Source organism: Rhinolophus ferrumequinum, chromosome 22, assembly GCF_004115265.2.
Source record: "Rhinolophus ferrumequinum isolate MPI-CBG mRhiFer1 chromosome 22, mRhiFer1_v1.p, whole genome shotgun sequence".
NCBI classification, from domain to species: Eukaryota; Metazoa; Chordata; class Mammalia; order Chiroptera; family Rhinolophidae; genus Rhinolophus; species Rhinolophus ferrumequinum.
Genome location: NC_046305.1, coordinates 52,575,948 through 52,593,720, shown reverse-complemented (window position 1 = coordinate 52,593,720; position 17,773 = coordinate 52,575,948). Strand labels below are relative to the sequence as shown.

At 48.8% G+C, this 17,773-nt stretch overlaps 2 protein-coding genes and 1 non-coding gene across 4 annotated transcripts; 1 reads left to right on the top strand and 2 right to left on the bottom strand.

The window, feature by feature from the left end:
- Positions 1-1,565: 1,565 nt before the first annotated feature.
- On the bottom strand, positions 1,566-1,637 carry TRNAM-CAU (transfer RNA methionine (anticodon CAU)). The gene has a single exon. It is a non-coding gene; the product is annotated as a tRNA-Met (tRNA).
- A 231-nt stretch (positions 1,638-1,868) lies between these two features.
- ILF2 (interleukin enhancer binding factor 2) lies at positions 1,869-8,496 on the top strand. 2 transcript variants are annotated; one of them, XM_033093737.1, is made up of 14 exons: positions 1,869-1,972; positions 2,689-2,748; positions 2,945-2,987; positions 3,446-3,550; positions 4,433-4,510; positions 4,854-4,956; positions 5,573-5,638; positions 5,947-6,063; positions 6,516-6,594; positions 6,843-6,930; positions 7,291-7,352; positions 7,425-7,539; positions 7,743-7,833; positions 7,982-8,496. In XM_033093737.1, exons 1-14 carry the CDS (start codon positions 1,968-1,970, stop codon positions 8,140-8,142), a joined length of 1,173 nt encoding a protein of 390 aa, XP_032949628.1. In that variant the 5' UTR covers positions 1,869-1,967; the 3' UTR covers positions 8,143-8,496. The 2 variants fall into 2 exon arrangements, with proteins under 2 accessions (XP_032949628.1, XP_032949629.1); XM_033093738.1 differs by having other exon boundaries at positions 7,425-7,577.
- A 383-nt stretch (positions 8,497-8,879) lies between these two features.
- Positions 8,880-10,824, bottom strand: SNAPIN (SNAP associated protein). The gene is made up of 4 exons (XM_033093739.1): positions 10,579-10,824; positions 10,256-10,302; positions 9,902-10,020; positions 8,880-9,578 (listed from the first exon to the last, which is right to left on the bottom strand). The coding sequence occupies exons 1-4, from the start codon at positions 10,719-10,721 to the stop codon at positions 9,477-9,479; spliced, it is 411 nt and encodes a 136-aa protein (XP_032949630.1). The 5' UTR covers positions 10,722-10,824; the 3' UTR covers positions 8,880-9,476.
- Between the last annotated feature and the right edge of the window lie 6,949 nt (positions 10,825-17,773).

Genomic DNA, 17,773 nt, shown 5'->3' with positions numbered 1-17,773 from the left:
AATGTGCTGAAAGAAAATTAGTCCCATCTAGAAACCGATACCCAGAGAAAAAATGTCCTTCAAAAACAAAGGTGACACAAAGACGTTCAGACAAACCACAACCAAGAAAATTAGCTACCAGCAGAGGGGTACTTATTCTCCAGCAGAAGGATCAGTCCAGATGAATGGTGAATGGTTGGAGTTGCAGGAAAGAATCAAGAACGTTAACAACGGTAAATCTAAAGGACCACAAATTTAACTAATAAGCGTTAATGCCTTGTGAGATTGAAAATATATAATTTAAATTCTGTGCACATATATCTTACACCTACCAAGATGTGGAATGCATCTGACCACAAGAATCTTGTACACAAATGTTCATAGCAGCTTTATTCATAATGGCCTCAAACTGGAAACAACCCAAATGTGTTTGCCTGTGTCTCAGCCAGTTGGAGGTCCTGAATTCATCAAGAGGAGAAAGGACAAACAAACTATGGTGTATTTATGCTACTCATAAACAAAAAAATTAATTGCTGATAAATGCAAAACCCTGGAAGAATCTTGAAACGTGTCAAGCAAAAGAAGCGAGGCAGAAAAGAGTACAAACACTCTGAGTCTATTTAAATGAAGGTCCAGAACAGACAAAACTCATCTATGATAATAGAAATCGGAACAGTGATTGTCTCTGTGGGCGGGGCAAAGGGGTATGAACCAACTTTCTGAAGGGATAAAAATTTCTTTATGTTGATCTGGTGGTGGTTACATGGACGGGCTACATCACTCAAAGTTTCTCGAGCTGTAGGCTTAAGATCTGTGCATTTTGTTGTAGTAAATTATACATCAATAAAGTACTTAAAAGAATTACACAACAGCGATAGTATATAATTCTGGAGGGAGTAATGGTGGTAAATAGAATTAAATTATTCCTGCATTTCTCACGAAGACGGTAAAAGTATTACATAAAATTAGACTTTGCTAAATTAAGGATGCACGTTGTAATTTTTAGGGTAACCAACTAAAAGAGTAGAAAAAGAGTGTGTAACTTTCAATTAACAGAGACTGGGAGGTAATAGTGCAAAAGAAGGAGGCAAGTAGGGAAGAGAAAGATTACAGGAGGGACAACGCACATAGTAATATGATTGATTTAAATGCAAATACAGTATATACGTATATGTGGCTGTTAAAACCTCCTAAAAGGGTGAAATCCGTCAGTTTGTAGAGAGGGAAGAAGAGAGATGGGGGAAACTGGGCAACGGGGATGGGTCTGGCCCTTCTGTCCTTACTACTTCCCTGCTCTTTTTCTGAGACCTGTTTCCAAAGCTGCCTCAGTTTTGCTTCTAGTCCCTCACCATCAGTGTTTTCCCCGCTCTGATTCAGTCAATATACTGCCCCCTTTTCTTAAATCCGCTTCTGCGTTAGTGTTCATTGTTGCCTAATTCCTTTCCTATTCCCCCCCATTTCACTTGCTAATGGTAAAAACAGCTTCTCCAGGCTGCTTTTTAGAGGCAGAAAAAAATAGAAAGTGGTGTTTACACTTACTGAAGTTAAAACTTGTACGGTATATGAGGGAGGAAAAAAACATCCGATAGCAGAGGATGGTTTCGATCCATCGACCTCTGGGTTATGGGCCCAGCACGCTTCCGCTGCGCCACTCTGCTATCTGGAATCTCAGCTACTCATCACTCCTATAGAAAGTGTTCTGCGTGGCCTCGCTCACATCTTTATATAACGCCATCTAGTGTCTGGTAAGAAAAATTGTCATTTATCAAGTCTATTCTTATTGGCTACTTCCTGACACACAGGCGTTTTTTATTGGTTCCTAAGCAGGCTTGCCAGAGTAAACCAATAGGCATAAGCGGAGGATTAAGGCGGGAGCCAATCACGCCGGAGTTTGTTGGGACACGCCGGCAAGCCGCCTCTCCAGTTATCGGTTTCTCCGAGGCAAGGGGCGGTTGGAGTGGTCTCCATTGTTCGGGGTTTAGGACGCCATGAGGTAAGGGCACGGGATTCCTCTGGGAATGTGTGGGGTGTTTGACCGAAAAGTTTGGGGAGGGGGACCGAAAGGAGTCGGAGGACCTGGAAGGACCACGTGTCTGGGGGCTGCCCTAAAACCTGAGAACTCGGGGTCGGGGCGAGTGGGAGGTCGGAGGCCGCGGAGGCGGGGAAACCTGGGCCTGGGATGGGGGTGGGGCCCAGGAGTGGGGAGGCGGGTTTGACGCCTGTCTGCGGGGTTTAGGGGAGGGGGTGTCCTCCGATCCCGGGAGGAGCACCGCGCTTCCCCCCATCTAGGCTGAGGAGGCTGGAGCGTGCTCCTCCATCCTCACTGCCAAGTGCCCGGCTGCATATGCCCGATGAACGTTTCGCGACGTTAATGACTCAATGAGCAGTCCCTCGAGTCTCAGAAGTATTAGGGTTGGCGCGTCCCGGGAATTATGGGGTATTTCTTACAGGGGTCGATGTGGGAGCCCCGCCGTCGTTTGGTGTAGTTGTGACTACATTATCCAGAACGAGGGCGCGGGGGTGAGGCTGGCCGTCGGGACCGGGAGACGTGAGGCGGGCGCCAGCCGCGGAGCGGGGATTCTCGGCTCCCAAGGGAAAGTTCAGGGCGATGGCGGCAGGCTGACTTGAAATTGTATGACCGGGGGTATGGTGGAGTGATATTTTTAACGAGGCCGAAACCACGTTCGAGTCTATTTTCGTGTATTCTAGGGGTGACAGAGGCCGAGGTCGAGGTGGGCGCTTTGGCTCCAGAGGAGGCCCAGGAGGAGGGTGAGTGCCAGCTTTAACCTCTTTGCTCTGGTTACTGTCTACGACAGTCACCTAAACAGGAGTTTGGAGGGGCCTAATACCTGCTTTGGTGCGATCCTGCTGTGTGGTTCAGAAACAAAGCCAAAGGAGTTGGACCCATCATGCTAAGTCGCTTGATTTCTGTGGTTCCTAATTTGGGTGGTTTTTCTTGTTTTAGGTTCAGGCCATTTGTGCCACACATCCCATTTGATTTCTACTTGGTGAGTACCATAGCCCCTGTTCACCCGTTGCCATAGAAATGGAGCCTGCACACTCTTCACTTGTGGTTTCCTGGAGCCCAGCATCTCCCTGTAAATGAAGTCAAATGGTGGTTGCAGTAGGAAAAAGGATTAGGGAATGGAGTTGGGGTTTTGAGTCAGCTGTGTGTTGCTTACATGCAAAAACAGTGTAAGCAGGGTGGGTCAGATCTGTGGCTACTGTTGCCAGTGACGTGACTGTAGTCTGAATGTTAATTGTATCTCTGGCCTATCTGTTATTATAAAAGTAGTGACAGCTTCGATTATGGTTATTCCCTCCAGCTTGGATCCTTGTTTGAACATCTTAAGGAGTAAAAACAAGTGTTGTAGAATTTTCTATTTTTATTCTATTGTAGCAACAGAAAAACAACCTCTCCTCTTGGTTTTGAGAGATAGTACATAGTTCTTTGTTTCTGATTTAGTGTGAAATGGCCTTCCCCCGGGTCAAGCCAGCGCCTGATGAAACTTCCTTCAGTGAGGCTTTGTTGAAGAGGAATCAGGACCTTGCTCCTAATTCTGCTGAACAGGTATATTCTTTTGGCTTCCTTCCTGAGATTTCACTAAGAAAGCCAGAGAAGTGAATAATACTGGTGAGGTTACTGTGATCAGAGCCCACACTCCACAGAGAGTTCACAGCGGTCCCCTCTTACAGTGGAGATAACGTCCAAGACCCCACTGGCGGCCTGAAACCATGGATAGTACCGGACTCTATGTACACCATCTTTTTTCCTATACATACGCACCTGTGCTAAAATGTAATTTATAAATGAGGCACAGTAAGGGATTAACAATAATAGAACAGTTATAATATACCATAATAAAAGTTATGTGAATGTGATATTTCAAAATACCTTATTGTACTGTTCTTATTCTTCTTGTGATGATGCGAGATGATACACGCATACATGATGAAGTAAGATGAATGGTGAACGACTGAGGCACTGGCGTGGCCTTAGGCTACTATGGAGAGGGCTACTGGCCGGGAGCGAATATAGTGTGGATATGCTGGACGAAGGGATGATTCACAGCGCGCCATTTAAAACTTATGAATTGTTTGTGGAATTTTCCGTTTAATATCTTTGGACAACAGTTGACTGTGGGTAACAAACCACATAACGCAAAACTGGATAAGGGGGGAGCAACTGATTGTTCTCCTTCTCATTGTGGGTGGAGGGAGAGTGCCAGATGAATATATAAATATTTACAGATGTGTTCATATTTTTATTGGGGAATCTATGAGATCAAACAGTTCTCTTCTGGAATGCTCAAGGCCAGAGGGTCAGAGTGTTTTTAAAGCACTATGTGGGAATTGACTCAGCTTGTATGGAAAGGATTAAGAGGAATATTCAAACTGAGAAGTTGCTTGTAATTTTTCACCGTAGCTTATTTTTGTTTCCTGCTGTTTTCAGGCCTCTATCCTTTCTCTGGTGACAAAAATAAACAATGTGATTGACAACTTGATTGTGGCTCCAGGGACGTTTGAAGTGGTGAGTTTCTGATGACCTAGTCTAGTTGTAGGGCAGCCGTGGTAGTATGGAAATTTCATTGGCTCCTGTCTCTTAATTCTTCTATTATCTATTACCCAAAGCCAAGTCTAAAATGGGAAAATACAATGGAATTCCTTTGTGGAACTGATCTTGGGACAAGACTTACATCATTGTTATCAGCTAGCCATGATGTATCAGGCTTTTCATGTGGTTTTTGGGATATGACTTGACCTCTGCAACTTCTAAGTCTGGGTGATAAAATGCTGTGTTGTAGTTGAGTTTGCAAAGGAAGAAGGCAGTCTTTTCACTTCTTTTTTTCCCCCTGAAATCCTTCTTCCAACAGCAAATTGAAGAAGTCCGACAGGTGGGCTCATATAAAAAGGGAACAATGACTACGGGACACAACGTGGCTGACCTGGTGGTCATCCTAAAGATCCTGCCGACGTGTGAGTGGGCCTCTCTCTGGCCACGGGAACAGACACAGTGGTCGGGCTTGAGGCAGAGGGGTCTCTAAAGCCCCAATTTCTTTTGAGAAAGGCTGGAAGACAAATGGGAAACTTCTTTTTTTAATGTATGGGGGTAATAAGGGACAAACTCTGGAGTGTGTGTCTGAAAGAATGTATGGCCAGTTACTATCAGGCCGTGTTTCCCAACTGGGGGTCATTATGCTGCCACCTTCCACTCCACCTCCCCCCACCGGGAACATTTGGCAGTGTATGGAGACGTTTTGGGGACGACTGGCATCAAAGGGTAGAGGCCAGAGATGCTGCTAGGCGTCCTGCAGGGCACAAGGTTGACCCTACCCCTCACCCCCAAAGAAAGAATGATCCAGCTCAAAATGGCATTAGTGCCACCCTGCTGTAGAAAAGGGGTATGGGCACGGCAGGAGGTGTTCCGTGCCGAGCCTCCCAATTCCTCTGTCCAGGCTAGCTCCCCGTTTCTGTTGCTTGCCCTTACTCCAGCCTTGAAGATGGGGCAGAAATCAGAGTGCCGAGTAGCTTAAAGAGACATAGAAAGTCTGTGTAATAATTATGATGTTTGTTACCTCTTTTTCTCTCCTAGTGGAAGCTGTTGCTGCCCTAGGGAACAAAGTCGTGGAAAGCCTAAGAGCACAGGATCCTTCTGAAGGTTTGAGTTTGTTGCTGAACATGTATTTAGTAGCCATAGGAGCCAGGTCTGTAATTATTAATGTAAGTACACTCTTAACAAAGTCAGGTCAGGCTAGAAGGAAGAGTGGATGAAGTTTTCCGTTGGGGACGTTCTGGCAGCGATCTCCAGCATTCAGAATTATCTGCCTTACTTTTCAAACTCCGTTCTAAATCCTCACCCTGGACTCATGCTGCTTTTTAAAAACCTCTCTGTATCCCCAGCCTGGATTTACCTTTGGACATCTAATGGAAATGGGAGAGTTAGAGCTTTTGGTTTTTCGTTTTCAGTTTTGACCATGCTGACCAATGAAACTGGCTTTGAGATTAGTTCTTCTGATGCTACGGTGAAGATTCTCATTACAACAGTGCCACCCAATCTCCGAAAACTGGACCCAGAACTCCATTGTTAGTCCTTTTTTTTTTCCATTGCTGGGAAATTTGGGGGAAATTCAAAACATAGTATAAAGTTGCTGTTGAGTTTACTTAGCTTGTTGCTACAGCACGTGAAACCTGCTGTCTCCCCGTCATTCAGAGACAGCTTTGCCAGCTTGCTAGTGAAATTGTCAAAGACAGGATGGCTAGGAAAGCAGTTTGAGGATTTCAAAAGGATTGAGGAAATATTTATGGAGGGCGCAGGCTTTGGGCGAAAATCGTGGATCTTGTATGCTTCTAGAGGTGGTTTGGGGGAGGAGTGAGTTTCGGACAAGTGACGTGCTGATCTGAGAACACGGGGAGGTTTGAGGAATTAGGTGATCCTGCCCTTTTTCCGAGATACTGAACTGCGGCAGGGGGGTTGAATTGCTTGCTTCATAATAACAGTAAGTGTCTCATCGTGGCCTGTTGTGCTTCTCTTCCAGTGGACATCAAGGTGTTGCAGAGTGCCTTAGCAGCCATCCGACATGCCCGCTGGTTTGAGGAAAATGCTTCTCAGTCCACGTGAGTCCCTCCCTCCCTATTTAAGGTAACCTAACCCTTCTAACCGCCGTGAATAGCAGGGTACCCTCACACTTCCTGTGACAGCCCTTTTTTGGCTCCAGTCTTCTGTCTGGATTTTGGTTCTCACCTTAAGTAAGCAAATTTAAATGGAGAGAAAGGAGAGAGCATGAAATAGCTTCAGCCCTGGCGCTCAGGTGTGGAAGATTCTGACCAAATTCTTTTCCACTGCTGGGCCTCTTAACCTGCAGAGTGAAAGTTCTCATCAGGCTGCTGAAGGACCTGAGGATCCGTTTTCCTGGCTTTGAGCCCCTCACACCCTGGATCCTTGACCTGCTCGTAAGTAACGGAGGCCGTGGGAGTTCCTGATCACCCCTCTGTCAGTCGTTCCTCTGACGGCTCCCAGAATCTGCAGTTTGGTGAAGCTTAAAAGAAGTCTCCTGGGGGTATGAGTAATCCAGACGAGATGGAGTGTCACCACCTCCCTGGGTGGTTTGAGTATTACTTGAGTAGGCATTACTGCCCCTTTGCCTTTTTCCTTAGCGCTGCCGTTTCATCAGTGTGATGATGGAGAGAACGGGCTGGAAGAACAGTCACTCGGCTAGCCCTTCGTAACGTTTTCCTCCTGATGTTGAGCTTTTTGTTTGTTTAATGATCGGTTGCCACTCTGTGCGCACCGACAGATCTGCTCTCTTCCAGGGGCACTACGCTGTGATGAACAACCCCACCAGGCAGCCTCTGGCCCTGAACGTGGCCTACAGGTACAGCGTCTTGGGGCTCGGGGCTGGGTGGTAGCTGTCATGTGTGTCCTTCACTACCTCCGTCTGTTTCAGGCGTTGCCTGCAGATCCTGGCTGCAGGCCTGTTCCTGCCAGGGTCCATGGGCATCACGGACCCCTGTGAGAGCGGCAACTTCCGGGTACACACAGTCATGACTCTGGAACAGCAGGTACTGGGACAACTCTCAAGTGCTGTATGGTGCTCCTGGTCAGAAGGCAAAGGGAATGTGCTCTTCAGGGGTCCAGGATCTGGGGGTTCTCACATATTTTGGTCTTGAAATTAAAAGTTGTCTTCATCTCTGTTTTCGTGAAAATGTTGTTCAAATGAAGTATTTCAATTCTCCTTACTTACCCTCGCTTTGCTCTCCTTCAGGACATGGTCTGCTACACAGCTCAGACTCTGGTCCGAATCCTCTCGCATGGTGGCTTTAGGAAGATCCTTGGCCAGGAGGGTGATGCCAGCTGTGAGTGACCGCTGTGGGTCGGGCTCTGTAGGGTACTCGGGCCTACCAAGCAGCTCTGCACTAGTCAGATGGCTTCGTATTTCTCCTGTCTACATCGTGACTTGTACGCTGGGCTGCTTGTCTGAAATCACCTTTTTTTCTCTTCTAGATCTTGCTTCTGAAATATCTACTTGGGATGGGGTGATAGTGACACCTTCAGAAAAGGCTTATGAGAAGCCACCAGAGAAGAAAGAAGGAGAGGAAGAGGAAGAGAACACAGAAGAACCACCTCAAGGGGAGGAGGAGGAAAGCATGGAGACTCAGGAGTGACCTTCCCTTCTCTTCAGCCCCTTTCTTACCCAAGGGGAAGACTGGAGCCTAAGCTAACTGCTACTGGGCTTTATATGGTGGCATTTCCGAGGGATAAGGGAAACAGGAAGGAAAATGAAAGTAAATACTATGGAAGGAAGTGTCACCCCACTGCGTTCTGATACTGGCTCAGCAGCCAGAAGTCTCCCATCCATAGTGAAGCAGGATACCAACTTTTCCTCCGAATACTGTAGAATCCCGAGCTCCTGGAACCCTCAACCAGTACTTGTTGTTGAAATGTTGTGAACTGTTCATGTCTGAATTTTTTTTTTCCTAAGAAAAATTATTAAAGTACTTCCTAGTAGGGCTCTGGTTTTTCCGTGGCATCTGGCCTTTTTTACTTTCTGTACTCTTTACTGAAAATGACACTCGAGGGCCAACCCCGTGGCTCAGGTGTTTGGAGTGCTGTGCTCCTAACGCCGAGATCACCGGTTCAAATCCCATGTGGGCCAGTGAGCTGCACCCTCCACAGCTAAGATTGTGAACACCTCTCCCTGGAGCTGGGCTGCAGTGAGTGGCAGCTGCTGTGAGCGGGGGACTGACGACTGGCTGCCTCAGCTGGGGGAGAGCGCAAGGCTCAGAGTACCAGCACGGGCTAAGGAGCTGTGTGCTACACAACTAGACTGACAACGGCTTGAACCGGAGTGGAGGGGGGAGGCGAAAGGGGGGAAAAATAATAACTTGAGTCTTCACTGTAAACACTAGGTGACAATTTGAAGTTGTATTTGAATTAAAGTATAAAAAAAATCTTGGAAACTTTCCGTTATACCAGAGTCGACTAGAATACTGTAATACTGCTCAAGCATTTATTGAATTAAATGGTTCTAGCAAGACTGCTACTGTATTCAAGCCAGTGAAACCAACAAAATAGGGTAGATGGGTCATTCACGTTGACTGTCTACCCTCCAAATCCTCAGAGTAGACAGGAAAATGAGATCGCAGAGGACACGCTGCCCAAGCCCCAACAAAGCCATGTAACAGAAAGCCCCTCCCTGGTTAACTAGGCTTGAAGAAGGTAGAGGTGGACCTTGAATACGTAGCTTTAAAAAACTCAAACGTAGAGGCCTCAGCTCATTCTTGGAAGAAAGAGCTGTAACAAATCCTTTGGGATCCCGAGTCCTGTGCACACGTTTCTTTGGATCCCTACATAAAGGGGTAAGACCCTAAGTGCTTCAAACACAAACCACAGGACTGCCTTTCGATGTTCCAAGGTTTGCAGGGTGTCCTGGAGGTACCGAGGCAGCCAGGAAATAGTACTTGTGCTATCCTGAGGCCATCGGCCCACTTCTGGTCTCTTACTTGCTTGGGGAACCAGGGGGATAAACTCCTGAATCCAGCATTGCCCTCCTTCGGGCTGTTTCCTTGGCAACACTGTGGTTTAGCCGCCTCAGGCGTTCCTACAAGACAAGATTTGGACTCAATAACTGCTCTGTGAAAGGCTTTGGAGTTCACTGTCACCGAGGTGCTGGAAAACATCGTAGGTTTGTTCCATCTCCACGTAGGTCTTCTAAGGTATGTAAGAATGTAAATGACGGCATGGTCAACGGGGTATTGAGAATCTGGAGTACTATTATGGCAGACACTAAGTTGACAACTCCTTTTCCCCAAGACTTAAAAAATTACGACTTTCATTATGTTGGGGACTTCAAGACACCCCTTGAAAATTGACAACTTACAAAGCAGAGCAAACAATCACACTGTTGGTAGGAAATTCTTTTACCTGGGCATTCTGTAGAATGTTGTTGACCAAGACAACCCGTCGCCGGGCATTAAGTAGCTTCTTCACATACGGGTCGAGATCCAGGGCCACTTTCTGATCCTCATTGATACGGCACAGTTCTGGGGATGGAAGTAAGGGACAACTAACACCTACTGGCTCATGTGCTGTTCTTTGGCAAAGCAGGCTAGTTAATGGGATGGAAAACACTCTTGCACCTATATGGGCCAGTCACTAGAAACTTGAGTCTGCCAGCAGCGCTGTGCTGGAAGGAAGTGACAGAAACCCAGCCCGGGATGGCAAAACACAAGGTCCTGAACGTGAGATGGACGATTCCGCGTATACGGAGATGCTTACCGGTAGCTAGGTTATCAATCTGTTCCCGGAGCTCCACCTGGCTCTCTCTGCAAAGAGGTGCAAGGCCTAGACGGTCAGCCAATGAGAACTCAAGAAACCTGTTTCCCTACGTGTTTCCCAGGGCCGAGAAGAGCCAGCCTCACGCCCCCAACCCACGCCCCACCCCGCGGCTTCCACCTTCCGCCCAGCCTCCAATCAGTTTCCCAAATGTATTCTTAGTCCCGTCAGAACGCCCGCAGGAACCCACCTTAGCCCCTCCCCTTCCCCGCCCCTACTAAACCAAATCGAGGAGTGGCCCCGCCCCAATCTTCCTTTTCGGGCACCTGACGGCGTGGACGTGAGAATCTAGCTGCTGCACAGCCGGTCGCAGGAACTCCAGGAGCCCCTCGGCGAAGAGGTCGCGGCCTGCGGGCCCTGCCACCGGGGTTCCAGCCCCGGACACAGCGGCGGAACCAGACCCGGCCATCACGAACTGCCCTTACGCCCGGAACCTGCCGCGAGGGCCGCCGGGAACAGAAGCCCCGCTGAAGTGCCCCGCGAGGGGGCGCCCGGGAAATGCCGGCTCCGACACAGGCTCTGGGGCTTCTGGGAAATGGAGTCTCTGGAGCGGGCAGGGCGGGGAGAAGGGCCTGGGGCCTCAGGGCTTCCGGGAGTTGTAGTTCTTCATAGGCCTTGAAGTGGAGGGATTTGAATATCCGGACTTAAGCAGCTGGGGGAAGGAACCGTTTTGTGGAGAGGGTACTTTTGTTTTCTCCAAAGGTGAAAAACAAATTTTTTTTTTTAAAGGTTTTATTGGGGAAGGGGAACAGGACTTTATTGGGGAACAGTGTGTACTTCCAGGACTTTTTTCCAAATCAAGTTGTTGTCCTTTCAATTTTAGTTGCGTAGTGCGCAGCTCAGCTCCAGGTCCAGTTGCCGTTGCTAGTTGCAGGGGGCGCAGCCCACCATCCCCTGTGGGACTCAAGGAATTGAACTGGCAACCTTGTGGTTGAGAGGACACGCTCCAACCAACTGAGCCATCTGGGAGCTCAGCAGCAGCTCAGCTCAAGGGGCCGTGTTCAATCTTAGTTTCAGGGGGCGCAGCCCACCATCCCTTGCGGGACTCGAATTGAACCGGCAACCTTGTGGTTGAGAGCCCGCGCTCCAACCAAAACTGAGCCATCCAGGAGGCAGCTCAGCTCAACGTGCCGTGTTCAATCTTAGTTGCAGGGGGTGGAGCCCACCATCCCTTGCGGGACTTGAGGAATTGAACAGGCAACCTTGTGGTTGAGAGCCCACTGGCCCATGTGGGAATCGAACCGGCAGCCTTCGGAGTTAGGAGCACAGAGCTCTAACCGCCTGAGCCACCGGGCTGGCCATAGCCTTCCTATGTAAACTTCATGAGAGAACCAGATTATATTCATAGTATAGTTTTATATTTCTAAATTTTTAATGGCACTAAAATGTGTACAAAACTGCATGAATTTTAGCCTTAAAAAGGAATGAAATTTTGCTACTTGTTGCAATATGGATTAACCTTGAAAACGTTACGCTAAGTGAAATAAGCCAGACACAAAAGGACAAATAAATTTTGAGTTCACTTCTATGAGGTACCTAGAGTAGTTAAATTTATGGAGATGAAATATGGTTGTATCTCTTATCAGATCAGTGTTGCCAGAGGCTGTGGTGACGGGAATGGGGAGTTACTGTTTAAAGCGTAGTTTCAGTGTGGGGTGAGTAGTGGTGATGGGTGTGCAAGAAAATGAATTTACGTAATGCCATACTTACACTTAAAAATGGTTAAACAGGTAAATTTTGTTGTGTATTTTGCCACAGTAAAAACAAAAATGTTTCAACCTGCATGTATTTTCACTTTTTCTTCCTTCAAAAAGTTTCCTTAGTTTTGTTTCATTTTTATGGCTTTTGAGTAAGTTTACATCGCTTGTTGAATTATCAGCAAGGGGCACAGGCACAGTCCTCTGTGTTCCAGTGGCTCACAATTCTGTGCATGCAGAAATGCCCCTGGAGGGCAAAGGGGTCCACAGAGATTGCTGACCCCGACAAAGAAGAAACCTACTGTGGCTAACTGGGCTCAAATCTGGAGTCCAGCAACCAATGATAAAGTTATGCTTTAGGTAGAAGCTTGCACTAAACTACCTGCCTGCACTGTGTTCCTGCCTTCTGAACCAGCCCTTATAAAAGAATTGCTGGAATTATATTTCAACCAATAGGACTGAGATTTTTCCTGTCCAGTCAGAACTGTGCAGCTATCTCCTCCCCACCTCAATCAGCATCTTTACTGACTAATCAGAGCAGCTCTCTTCTGACCAATCAGGACAATGCCTTTTGGACCAATAGAACTGTGTGAATTTGGAGTCTTCATTTGCATCAGGACAGACCAATCAGGGACCAGGAGTGGGGACTTCTCTCTATATAAATGTCAGCTCCGCTTTGGCTTGGGAACTCTCCCTTGCCACAGAGAACTGGAGACTCTGTTTGCCTGCTATGAGCTGAAACACCAAAGACATCTCATTAGAGCAGAGCAGAGCTGTCCAGCAGAAGAGGCGCCTTGCCCAAGGGCCCAAGAGCCACCTTGCAGCCATCATACTATTCCACAGTCATGCTGTCTTGTAATTGAGCTGTTCTGTAGCCACACTGTGCCACCGAGCTGTTGGCACCCCAAATTGGAGATCCCTGTTGGCTTTGAATTGGAGCCAGCGACCATTGGTTGACAAGATAAATGGGCACTAGAGTGTTTAGCCTTGAGCTTCATCCTCAGGAATAAAGATGTTGAAATCACTGGAAGAGTGGTGGTCAGCTGTAAACCCCAACTGTGGTAACTTTTAAAGCCTTGTACAGTTGTTTATTGTGTTTGTTTCCCTGTGTCTTTCAAGTGATTAGAGGTGAAACTCTCAGGAGAGGCTGGGAGCTTACGTTGGGAGTAAGCAAGGAAGCTGGTAGCTGGGCAACTGCAGCCAGCTTCACAGACCTTTAGAAGAGGTAGCCCAGGGGATTGAAGGCGGTGACAGCGTTGGAAGAAAAAGGGCCAAGTCCTTGAGGCCTGTGTTAGCGAGAAAGAATGAGGGATGGCCTGGGCTGGGAAAGGAAGCTGATGGCCCCCAAGTTAGGCCACAGTCCTCCCTTTCAGGTACGTCTTTGAAATCGGGTTGTCAGATTTAGAAAACAAAAAACCCTGGAATTTGAATTTCAGATAAACCATTTTTTGGTATAAGCATTTTATCTGGTAATCCTACTTCGAAGGCTAGTTCTCTGAGGAACATTACTCTGTTCTGTTTTTATTCTTTTCACTCCTATTCTTATCACCTTGCGTTAGCTCTTCTCTCTCATGGAGGCATCGCAACAGCCTCCTGATTGATCTTGCTTCCAGTCTCTCCTCTCCAGGTCAGTCTGCATTCTAGAATACCAGTCAGATTACGTAATAACCTTGCTCAGAGAAAGTGAGTGCTGAAAGGGACTCTCCTTGGTTCCTTGGACCACTCTGTGAGAGAGACTGGGCAAGGGTCTTACAGAAACCCTGAGGTTTGATAACAGGTTGCAGGCCAGTGCTGCTTCAATTATTCATTCTCTAAACACTTATCAAATTCTAGGCATCATGACACAAGGTATTCAGTGCAAAACGCCCCTCCCTCCTCCCTGCTTGCACCTGTATCACATTTCAGTGGCCCTCTAGTCCTTGGCTTTTCCAGAAAGGCTGAAGGAGATGCAGGTCATAAGAACTCCCCTCTCCTCACCCCCTGGGTGGTGCTTAGGTTGCCCTGCCCGCTCCTCGCTGGTGACCTGAAGGTGGGTCCCTGGGTAGGTCCAGGAGGAAACCGTAGGAACAGCTGTTCTGGCTCAGACAGTACAGCCACACAGTGCCCTCTGCCCGGCAGGCTAGCTGCACCTTACACCCAATGAGGAGCCTGGGTGGGGCAGAGGGTCCTTTTCGTGGTGGTGGGTGGGGGGACACAGAATGGATATCTGGTAATGGCTCTAACTGGGGCGGAGGATCTGAGAGACTTCTTAGGGTCTGTCAGGTCCAGGTGAGGGACATGGATTTCCTGGTCCAACCTGCTTTCTGGGAGGTCTGAACTTTGGGGAGCCCTACAGTGTTTTAGTGGCAGAGATGAAGGGGGCAGTAGTAGTGGAGGGAGGGGGGAGGGTTGGCAGGTGGGAGGCCTGAGATTCCAGCCAGTTTAGCAATTGGTACTCTCCACCTCCGCCATCGGCAGTCTCTGGTCAGCAAGGGAGCAGAGGCTGAGGGTGGGTGGGGTCCTGGCCTGGGCAGCACTGGAAGTGTGAAGTGGCTGAGGCCGTCCGCCTCTTTTCTCTTTCTTGTCTAGGCTTCCCCATCTTCTCTATTTGCTGAGCTGGCTTTCCCTGTGTTTTTGGTTAAAGTCCCAAATTCAACCAAGTAAATGTGAAGATCTAACTGGCTTTATTGATTCATAAGTCTAATGAGTTGAGCAGCACTCCATCTAGCAACTAAGCTAGAACGGTGCTTCCAGGGCTTGTACAAAATGGAGGGTTTTATAGACAGAAAGACGGTGGGACAGGAAAGGTTAAGAGTGGATTATTTCAGGCAAGGTCACCTTCCCTTAGGGGAAGGTAGGGGGTCTCAACAGGCAGATTCTCTCACTAGTGTGGACCAGCGAATTCCAGACTGACTGGTTTAAACTTCCACCCCTGGGAGAAGCTGAAACTGCAATTAGGTATTAAATTGTGGTTTGGTGATGTGACTTCGCAAAAGTGAATCCACTCTGGCCAGTTTTTTCCCCAACACCTCCAACAAGCAAATCTCAGACACCAGCTGCAAGTCTGAGAACGCAACTCACTTCTGACTTTATTTACCGGGAGCCCACCAGGCAGGAGCAGCAGATCCTACTGGGCGAGGGTTCCGCCCTGTAAGACACCCCCTCACCCCATTTCAGATGCCAGGTCAAAGTCCAGGTTGTTACCTGTGCATCTGACCTACTGGCTGTCAGAGGTTCCCACGACCCCCTCCTTGGTTTCATTCATTTGCTAGAGCAGCTCACAGAAGTGAGACAAACGTTTTACTCACTAGATGACCAGTTTATTGTAACAGGATATAACTCAGGAGCAGCCAGACAGAAGTGCACAGGGAAAGAATGGGGACAGGGCACAGAGCTGTCATGCCATGTCCAGCGGCGCTCCTCTCCCCAAATGTCCATGCGTTCACCCACCGGAAGCTCTTCCAGCCTGTCCACTTGGGTTTTGATAGAGGCTTCATTACACAGGCACGGCTGACAAATAAATCATTGAACATGGGCGACTGAACTCAACCTCCATCCCCTCCCTTCCCTGGAGGTTGGGACTCGAAGTCCCAACTCTTTACTTGCAAGGCTGGTTCTCCTGGTAAGCAGCCCCCATCTTTAGGAGGAGTCCAAAAGCACCTCGCCATAACTCCATCTCTAGCCCCTGCCCCCTCCCCAGAGGTGTGGGGGTGGGACTGTCAATTCCAACCCTGTCATCACCTAGTTGGCGTCACTGGCACCCAGCCCTCATCCTTAGGTTACCTCATTAACACAAGGACACCACCATCATCCCCTTGATCACGACATTCCAAAGGTTTTAGGAGCAAGGAACAGGGTTGAAGACCAAATATAGATGTGTCATAAACCATTTATCACACCACAGACCTGTTTAGATCTTAAGCTGATAATCACCTTACACTAAAGGATAAAGAAATCAAGCCTAAATGGAGAATCGAGTGGTCAAACTTGAGGCTTTGCTAGAAATAAATACTTACTAAAGGGTCTTAGAATTTGCAAACTGGGCACACAGCTAGGCAAAAGTTGTTGAGTAAAAAAGTACCTTCCTGAGAATGCCCAGTCCTGCATTCTTAGCCCTAGGATTGGTGCAGGATGGCTGTCAATCAGACTGGCGTCAGGCGGTCTGCAAGGTGGGCACTAGGAGGGGTGGATAATGGATGCCAAGTGGTCTGCAAGCCCGAGTCTATGGGGTCACCAGAGGGCTACCTGGAGGCCCACGTGTCTATCCAGGCAGTTCATAAAAGTTCAAGTTCCCAGGCTGGCCAGAACAACGGAGTCTTTCCTTAGGCCTCTCCCGTCATCATGTTGATAATTTCAGCAGCTTGGTTAAAGTGACTCCGTTTTCTGTTCCCTAGCCTCACTCTTGCCTCCTGAAGCCTCCACTGCCCAGGCCGGCTGGCTTGCCAGCTCTGTAAGGTAAGAGGCCTATGACTGGGGGCCACTGCCACCATCACAGTTCCCAGAATATTCCTGGGACTGTCTCCCCTCAACACTCACCCACTTTTCCCGGGTGTCCATACAACCTCTTTTAGGCCTGGGTACTTTTCTATTTGCTATGCCTCCACTTGGGGTATTCTTCTGCCTTCTGTTAGGCTTTCCTTTGACTTTCGAGGCCCATTTATCAGTCCCTTCTCTATGCTCCCAGTGCCCTTCTAACAACGCCTTGTTGGTGCCTGTACATCAAGCCCTGCGCAGATGACGGCTGACCCAGGAGCCAGGCCACTCTCCTTTCCCACTCCACCCGGGACACACCAGCCTCGGATGCTGGAACTGCAGTGAGCAGTGGGGCTGGAGGGCGCCTGCTCGTTCCCACTGCCGGGAATGGATTCTAACGTGAGGCAGGAGAACGGGGGGAGAACGGGAAGGGCGCTCCGACTCCAGTGGCCACCGCACGCCCGGCTCCACTAGGTCCCCCCAACCCCCAACCCACCGGATGCCTCAAGGTGCCCTCATCAGCAGGTGCCTCAGCATTTTCATAGTAGATTCAGATTCCAGAAACTGCAGCCCCAACTTGGTCTGAGCTCACGACATTGCCAGTGGAGTTAGTGCAAGGCACAGGTGTAGAGGACACGGGGCAAGTCCTTTTGGACAGCCACCCGCGGGCATAAGAGGAGGGGGTGGGACCGGACGCACCCGGGCAGGGGGCCCCTGAGCTGGAAGAGGCTGCCCTAGCAGAGAACAGCTAACGCACACCCAGCATCTTGGGAAGTCCTTCTCAAAGGAGCCCCGGATTCTGGCCCCAGCTTCTCTTCCTTAGCCTTGGGGGTGGAAGGTGTCCTGAAACAAATCCCCCACAGAATTCCACCAGTGGACGGAGAGGTGGTGCTAGGAGGGAGGCATCAGTGCCAGACAGTGCCCCCACCTTTTCCAGACCCCCTCCTGGAATCTTACCAAGTGTAGGGCGATCTTCAAATCAGACAGACCAGACTCCTATGGCTGGGTGGCCCCTTCCCCCAAGACCAGTTAGGTCACTCCTTTTCTTACAGAGGATCTAGCTGGGGTGGCCCCAAAGCCACCAGATACAAAAGGCTAGTGCTAGGTAAAAAGGTAAGTTATATTTGGGGGAACATACTCATTAGGTGCCTTGAGGGAGGGGAAAGGGCTGGAGGGAGACCCCAGGGATGGGTCACCCCAGGCGTGCGCTGTAAGAGGCTAAAGAACGCAATCACCCTGCAGCTCCATCTCTTGCCAAAGGTTTTCTGGAAGCGCTGGATGCCTGACGTAAGGCAGTCGTGCAGGGGGCGTG

Coding starts and splice junctions, on each gene's coding strand:
- SNAPIN (XM_033093739.1), bottom strand. CDS start 10,721: ATGGCCGGGTCTGGTTCCGCCGCTGTGTCCGGGGCTGGAACCCCGGTG. Junction 10,303..10,578: donor TCTCACGTCCACGCCGTCAG/GTGCCCGAAAAG, acceptor ACCTCTTTGCAG/AGAGAGCCAGGTGGAGCTCC. Junction 10,021..10,255: donor GATTGATAACCTAGCTACCG/GTAAGCATCTCC, acceptor TTCCATCCCCAG/AACTGTGCCGTATCAATGAG.
- ILF2 (XM_033093737.1), top strand. Junction 5,639..5,946: donor AGCACAGGATCCTTCTGAAG/GTTTGAGTTTGT, acceptor TTTCGTTTTCAG/TTTTGACCATGCTGACCAAT. Junction 6,595..6,842: donor GAAAATGCTTCTCAGTCCAC/GTGAGTCCCTCC, acceptor CTTAACCTGCAG/AGTGAAAGTTCTCATCAGGC.